Below are 8408 nucleotides of genomic sequence, written 5' to 3' on the forward strand. Positions count from 1 at the left end.
AAGATTGGTCCTGCTTGTTCACGGGCCCTTTCACGAGCCTTCTTATATTTTTCAGTGGGAGCATCAAATCAAATCTGAATTCAACCTGTGAGCGCGTGGCGCTCTAAACGGTGTCCTCCCATTGGCAACAGAGGAGAGCGGAAGATGAATGAGGCCTTTCTGTGGGTTTTGACGACTGCAGGCACGAGGGTGCTTTGTCATCATAATATTGAAAGTGAGTTTTGCGAGAGTCTGTGCCTTTTGGCCATGAAGGTGTGCGCCGCCCTGTTTCACAACTCATTAGAGTCAACATTTTGATTGACTGCCGGCTATTCAAGCTGATATTGGAGTTCATAGGAATTTCTAAAGCTCTGTGGAACGTTCACATTCAGAGTTTTTATACTTTTGGTGGTACTTTTTTTTACCTTGATAGTAAGGTCATAACATCTGAGAGCCTTAGAAAACAAGTACAGCCACATTATACATTACTTTTGTTTCCTGTTGCATGTTGTCTTCTTGCTCTGTGTACAGATCATGTACCATCTGGTCTCTCCACGTGATTTGTCTCTTTCATTTCCTTTACTTGTATTTTAAGATATTTTTGCTGTCGCTATACTCGCTTCTGATTGGCCAGATATAGAGCCAAAGCAGAAGCCTCTGGCGTAACTACAATGATGCCGGAGCAGCCTTTTGTGTAGTATCTTGAAGTAAGCTGTGGACGTAATGTCACGTAAACCCAGCGACTTCTCGCTCTGATGACGTTAGTTGTTCTGAGCGTCTACTAATGACGTGGATGGGTTTACATTGGAGTTAGTTGAAACACATGCAGACATTAAAGGGTGCCTCTGCGTGTCGGTATTTGACACACAAAACACCAATGTGTCAGTTATTGAAGAAAGAAAATATTCTCGAGCAGCACATTTGAACATTTATTTCATTGGCCATTCTACAAGCAGGCTGGCTTTGAAGATTTGATATAATAATCAAAGTAATCTGGCACTTTTTTTCACATTCTGAATACAAAGAAAAGCAGCAGCTAAATATTTCAATCAAAGATAGTGGTGTCACAGTTGTCACAGAGATATTTTACATCAGAAGTACATCACATTTCTATGTTGGCTGCTGGCCGTCGAAGAGAGTCAAAAAGATTGGGGCCAATTATGTACGTCTCTCTTGGCTGATAATGTGCAGATGCATAGATCTGCTCAATGTGTTTGTTGTTCATGTTGTATCTCACCAAAACTCTGTCCTTGTTACTTTCAGGGTCGCTGCGGTTGTAGTACCTTCTGACTTCATAGGGCAGTTTCTCAGCATGGGCAGCGTGGAGGTTTCCAACGGTGTAGTACTTGTATTGCCTTTTGTCCTTTATTACTGGAAGCAGACGCCTGGGCCCTCGATTCTTAAACTCATGGAATCCGTACTCTCCCAACGTGGGATCGCACAGAGCCACCATGTTATTGTCCACGCAGTCCTGAACGTACCACACCAGAAGCTTGAGGCCGTGGCGAGGCGGCGGTTGACCGAACCCGCTGTCCTGCAGCTCTTGGTCTGAGTCGAGAGTTTTCAGAGAGGTCAGAGCGACCGACAGCACCAGCGCTAACTGAAACAAGATCTCTTTGCCCTGTGCCATGTCGAGGTTATCTATAAAAAAAACATCACAACATCTTGATGAAAACATTCCACTGTACATGGGTGTAACTACAGCACATAACAGCTGTATCCTCACCTCTCAGTTGGTAATACGAGGAGCAAGTTTGTCTGTAACAGTCGTCTCCAAATGTGCCTCCAACCACAGCTTAACTCTGTACGTTCTGCTGCGAATGGAAGAGCCGCTGGGCTCCGTGGTCGACTCCTCTCTGTCTTGTCTTTGGAGGATGAAAGCAGCGTACTTGTTATTTTGACCAGAGGTAGAGCTATTTTCGCTCTCTATTTGCCATGAAAGAGGAAGTGCAGTGTTTGCTGCACAGCTGGGGTCTGCACAAAGTTTGGTTTCTAATCAGTTAAGCCTCAGTTTGAAATAGCATTTATAATGTTGACGATTGCAGAGTTAAGTTATCAAACCGCAAGTAGCATGTTTACAGAGTTATATGCAGGACATGTTCAATTGTGGCACATGTGCTTGCTTTGTGAAGGTGCATATCAAGATTCAGGCTCACTGGACTTTGTGGTTTTACGTGGTCTGTGGTCTGTTGTCACAGTTTTTACTTCTGCTGTCTCTCCCACTGGTGAACAACATCTGTCAAATGATGTGCAACACGAGGGCTCTGCAAAAACATAGCAAAATAAAAAAAAACAGCGTTACAGTTAGAGAAACTGTACATTCCGCTACCAACTGGCTGTGACTGCATGTGCAAACTATGCACTATACTTTGATGTCAAATCAAGTGGAGTCAGCTGCTGTGTTGGATGTGGTTAGAAGTTCATCAGACCAATGCAGGAATACATGTCAAAGAATCTCTGCAGACCTTGGGCAGATCAGAGTGTAAAGGCCGGAGATGTACTTTCTTTTAACATGTAAACACAAGATTGACATGTGCTCACTCTTAAACTTGTTGTGATGAACGTGTTAACAGTTATGTCATCCCACATCCAGCAGACCCCCCTGTCCCTGGCCACATGATAACAGTGTGGCTACTTACTGCAATACACTGCTACAGTATAAATGTGCTTTTCTGGTTGCCAAAACAGTGCACATGATTTGGTCACCTGGGGACACAGCACACAGTTGCCTATGCACACATCTAGCAGACAAAGAGCAACATTAACATTCAATATTCCAATACTGAGTCTGTTTTTAGTTCTGTTTTTGGTGTCCACCAACTCCTGAGGGAAATATCTGTCTCTTAAGCTGTTAAATGCTCCGCTGTGTTCACCAGCTAGTCTCTAACTGTGTCCGTCTGCTGTTTGCTGCTGAGCGGGTAGAGTACAGTGGGTTTATCACTGCTTTTTTTTTTTCTCACTGAAAACAGCTTCCTGCTGCTGCTGGAAATGAGGTCGATGACAGCGGCGAGCTGAGGGGAACTTCCGAAATAATCATTCTGGTCACTGTGGATGACATCTTAGACATTACACATACTCATTTAATTCGTTGTTGTTGTAAAAATATTGATTTCTTTAGCTTTAGTGTTATATCCAAAAATCAATAAAAGTATAAAAGAAAACAACCACAACCGTACGCATGAGGCATGTATCAGTGCAACAATGCTTTTTCCTCCAAACAAGATCTATTAAATGGGATTTGTATTTGATAGTTTGTGTGTTTGCTGGTGTAAGTCAGACAGAGCTAATCAGGGTGAGTTTGTGTTGCTCAGGCTGAGTCCTAAGCTGTGTCCCATTACAGGAGATGTCTCCTTTGAGAGACACAGCCTACTATGGTGCACTCTTCAGAGGACTGACGCTAATGGCTTGAACCTGCACCTCTTCCCCAATTGAGATGTCATCGCCATGCCCTGCCCCTACCCCCACGGAGACTGTGCTCGTTATTCACAGCGGGGCAGGAGGGCCTGATGCAAAGTCAGCCACAAAAGTAAAGTGAAAGGGCCAACTGGCGGAGGGGAATGGGTTAAGAGTAGGGAGAGAGGAGTCTACAGTCGATTATTAGCAGAATCCAACGGCCAATAAAAAGTGTCTCTGAGAGCCCATGAGTCTCTCAGAGTTGTCGCATGGAGCCGTAAATGAGCACCCAAAATATTATGCAGTCTGGTGCCGCAGTGTGTGAGATTAGCCGTGGACAGACAGACAGATGCACACACACACAAACAAACAGACACTCACTCACGCACTCTCCTGACGGAAATAATAATAATTAATTAATATGGATAAGGATAAGGCTGACTTTTTTTCAGCTTTTATAAAAACAATCTGAACAGCTTTGTGCAGTGTGACTGCAAAACAAACAGCTGCAAGGCTAAACAAAGAGCTGAATCACATCTTCTCCTGGGGAATACATGAGAGAGCGATGCATCCGTCTCTAAGTAATGCTCTTTGCCCACAGCCATTACTGTGTTGTGTTTTCCTGTTGTCTCATATATATAACATACATATAATTACAGGTGTATAACAAGTGCTCCATATGACCGAATAAACCGTTTTCCTCTTTATGTGTCCTGACCTTTTTTAGAACGATGTGATTGTCTGAAAGCTGTCTCCAGAGTCTTTAGCGCCAGCATCAGTTTCTTTACTGCATGTGAAAATAAACTATTTTGTCCAATCCAATGGAGCTCCATACGTGTATAATTAAATTAATGAATAATTATACACAAATATATAAATTAACCACTACATTTTGAAATAATGAATGAGAGATTGTTAAATCTCAACTCTTTAGTCTGAAACATTATTTTTCCAGTCCTGTTTAAACATGAGGGGTCCGTGTATCATTTATTTTTATAAATTATTTTATTCAATCTGGTAAATTAAAAAACAAAGCAGAATTTCATTTTTTGTAGGGGGACAAAACAGGAAAACGTCTGAGTGCTTTCCTGTTTTTCATCTTGAAATTGGTAAATAAATGAACAATATATTCAAAACCAAGATCTAGTTTTATTTATAGAAGTTATATTTTTTCTTTCTTATTAAAAGAATAGGGTTATCCTGTGATGACCCTGGTTTTATTTTAAAGTTTTTAGCTGGAGACAATAACTCTTGTTTTCCTTGACTCATTGACTCTTTGATTTGATGTCGTACAGCAACATCTAGTGGCCAAAAGCAGCTTATTACCTGCACCATTTGAGGCATGGCGGGAAGTGAGAGAGTGAAATGAACAGCCCCCCCCCCCCCCCCCCCCCCCCCGTTACCTGAACTCACCACTCGCGACAATTTATAAGCTATCATGACATTGTGTTTCTCCACCCCACTGTTGTGCCTGCATCCTTGACTGTGAGTTCAAATGAATTATTTTTCCAACTAACTTTGGATAAGCTGGTCCTCCTGTAGGTTTGAGCTTAAGCACTTAAGCTCCAGATACATTTTAAGAAGGATTCAAGATGGATGTGCTTATGTCAGGTGTAGGATTGTAGGTGGCAGAGAGAACCATCTAACAACATACAGAGAGCACTGTCATGCATAATGATGTGTGGATAAGTATGTGGATCCATGATGAATACATGAAAATCAGTGAAGTTGGATGAGATCTTCAGTCTGGGGCTGACGGTGATGTATGCAGCCAATAAAATGCCCTCACAAGGATACAAATCCACTGATGTGTGTTGGTGTGCGCACGAGAGAATTTCATTGACATTGTCACACTTGGCAGACGTAAGTACATCTGTGCTTTTTGTGCTTCCTCGATGGAGCGTCGACATTGACTGAATCAGACTGGCAGTAAAACTTCCCCCGTGAACCAGTCTGACACTTCTATTGAGGAGCTGCCAGGCACCCCGGGGCTGGCTCTACCTCATCCCTTTACTGCAGCGTCAGCCGCCCGCTCTCACTGCTCCCGCTCACCGCTCCTGACATTACCCCGCACTCAATTTACACCTTGCACCCCCCCCCCAACAAAATGGACACGCGTAATAACGACACCAAAGTGTTTGATATCACTGCACATAATGGCACTGCAACGTGAATGTGTTCCTGCTGCACAATTTTGGAATGGTGTGTGTGTGTGTGTGAGAGAGAGAGTGTGTGTGTGTGTGTGTGTGTGTGTGTGTGTGTGTGTGTGTGTGTGTGTGTGTGTGTGTGTGTGTGAGGGTGTGGCAGTTAAAGTCCCAGTGAAACGGTAGTTTGAGTGTCCTTAGCTCCTGTGCTGTGAGTTCCCCTGTGAAACAGAATGTTTGAGCGGTTTTAGGGATTTGAGGGATTTAAATTGAATTCTTCGCATTTGATTGGACCTCTTAAAAGTGGGCGGGCCTAAAATGTAACGCTATACGGAGCTACAGAGGACTGTGACTCCACACACACCTTCCTTGTTGCTAAAAGTTGCAGATTGATGGATGGATGGATGTCATGATAATATTGGCTTGGTACTAGCTGACGTAAGCACATATATTTTATTTTACAGAAAGAAAAGATGACTGAATTTTGATACAAAAATACGTAGAAACCGTTTTTTTGTAGATTTTGTTTTGCATATATTGTTGAATAGGTGAATAGGTGCCCAAAATGACTAGGGATGTGATCTAAAAGGGTGAATTAAAAGGGTATTTTCCATTACACCGTGAATATTACAACCCTCATACTTTGAGGACAGCACATACCAGTAGCGTCTTGACAAAGTCTACATCATTAGGACGCGCCATTGTCCCATTTTGTAGCATTGATGCTCAAGCAGCAATCTGATCACATTACCTTCCCAGATTGTCATACCCTTCTGTCCCCCGACTACTTTCTGTGTATGGACGCCAAATACCATGATGTTGCTCGACGTGACGTGCCTGGTGTGTGTTGCACTTTAGGCCCTACAGTTCATAATGGCAGCAACGTCACACAAAGACAGACCTCCACATAGCATAAAACAACAAACAGCATTTGAGGCACAGGAAGAAAAGCCACACGTTCAGCTGCACACTGTGAAGAATTTAAGTTTAGAAAGCATTCCTAGAATGTTTAATAGCACCCCTAGTGGTGGATATCTTATGTCAATGTCTATTTATAAGTTTTAAGCCAAAAGTATTATTATATAAAATGTCATAACATGTTTAATTGTAGAAGTGTTAAACCATAAAAGCATAACCATTGAATATATTACACTAAAGGTATAGTGTTGAGCCGTGAGGGAGAGACAGGGACCTTTGACATAGGCTTTTCAGATTCGAAAATCACAAAGCTGATATTGGACTTTTAAAGTTTCAGGCGGGGACTTTAAAGTATAAGACAGTTCTCGTTGCTGGCCACTTTACAGATAACCAGAGAGGTGAGCTGTTGGGTGGAGGCGCGTTAACTCTGATCCGTGGAACATATTCTATCGATAGTGTACTTCAGTTTGTAACTGTTTTGCTTCTGTAGTTATTAAATATCTTTTGATTTGATTTGAACTCAAACCAGCTGATTTTTTGCCACTGCTTTGCTGACGAAAGACGCAGCAGTGGGAGACATGCGGCCTTCCTTTGTCAAAGAGAGTTGAGACCCTAACAACACTGCATATAAACATACTAAATACGTGATGTATATTCAACACATTTATTTACATACATGTTTCAATGTGATCACTTACTCCGAACAGTGTAAACTCCACAAACTTTGCATGCAATTCTGGTTTTCCTTTGTGGAAAGCAGACTCATTCAGACCTCCATCACTATACCGTAGTCTGATTGCTAATGTCAATCCCATTTCATGCAATGTAACTGCACATACACATTGCCAGTGGGCGCTGCCCTCCGTCTGTCTGGATGATTAGCTGTGCATTAACTAGGTAATTTATGTATGAGGGCACTTATTATGACCTGAGCCTCTTACCACAGATTGTCATGCCACATCTCATTTATTGTGAAACGCCGACAGAGTCCCCTCAGAGCAGTCATTCCATAGGCCGAGAAAACCGAGCTCAAAAGCGATTGCATCTCTCAAACAAATAAAGCCACAATTAAGAGTGTTAGAGAGAGGAAAAAAGGGATGCGGCGGAAACAATAAGTGACATTTGCTCCTGTAACCTCTCTCCATCTGTGCCGAGTATGTGAAGGCATAATGAAAAATACAATTTCAATTTGAGATCCATTTCTCATCTCACAAGGCCGTTGTGTCAGACGTGAGAAATTATGTTACGAAAACAAAAAGACTGTGTTGGACAGAGGCTTTCAGTTAGTGCAAATAATTCTGAGGAGACATGAAAACAAGAATCAAAGAAATAAAATGTCTCAGAAGTTGTAATAAACCTGTTGGGTAGATATAAAGAACCACAGAAATCAAAACTCGCCATGTTGCAAACTTCATTGTCAAACAAGCAATCTCAAATATGAAAATCAATAACACAGAAGAATGACTATTCCATTCATTCATTTGGCATTCATAAATTTGGAAGGTCAGCAGGTCTCTGAAGACACCATTTCGATTGATTTTTCTCTGACACTTTCAGAGTGACACTTTCACTCAGTTTTGAAATGTTCCGGGACCCGACAACTTGGGAATTTTCCTGCTGGGACGAGTCAAATGAACACTGTAGTACAATCGTTTTGCTGTGTCCCATGTGTGAGACAACTGTGTGCTGTCTGTGTAATCCCAATTTGGAAGTTTTCTAAGGCCTTACCAAGTACTTTTGATTGTTAATCCTTACAAATCACTTTGTTGCGTATTTAAACCTAAAAACAAAGTAAATCTATGTTGAAAATGTGTTGTTTAAAACATCATACAATTGTGCATGTAACGAGCAGAAACTGTCTGTTTTCTATAGGAACATGGAAGTTTATATTGAAAAGACACTATGCATGTAAAGGCCTTTTATTTTTGTTGTTGCAGTCACACTGACAATCAGCATACTTTCTTACTCCTTTCT

The 8408-nt window shown here is 41.9% G+C and overlaps 1 protein-coding gene across 1 annotated transcript; it reads right to left on the bottom strand.

Annotated features, from left to right (window-relative positions):
* Positions 1–895: 895 nt before the first annotated feature.
* On the bottom strand, positions 896–1854 carry si:ch211-198c19.1 (uncharacterized protein LOC100151013 homolog). The gene is made up of 2 exons (XM_068735951.1): positions 1706–1854; positions 896–1620 (listed from the first exon to the last, which is right to left on the bottom strand). The coding sequence occupies exon 2, from the start codon at positions 1607–1609 to the stop codon at positions 1082–1084; it is 528 nt and encodes a 175-aa protein (XP_068592052.1). The 5' UTR covers positions 1610–1620; positions 1706–1854; the 3' UTR covers positions 896–1081.
* Between the last annotated feature and the right edge of the window lie 6554 nt (positions 1855–8408).

Source organism: Cebidichthys violaceus, unplaced genomic scaffold, assembly GCF_023349555.1.
Source record: "Cebidichthys violaceus isolate CVI_PGR_0920_01 unplaced genomic scaffold, fCebVio1.0.p SCAF_7, whole genome shotgun sequence".
Lineage (NCBI taxonomy): Eukaryota > Metazoa > Chordata > Actinopteri > Perciformes > Stichaeidae > Cebidichthys > Cebidichthys violaceus.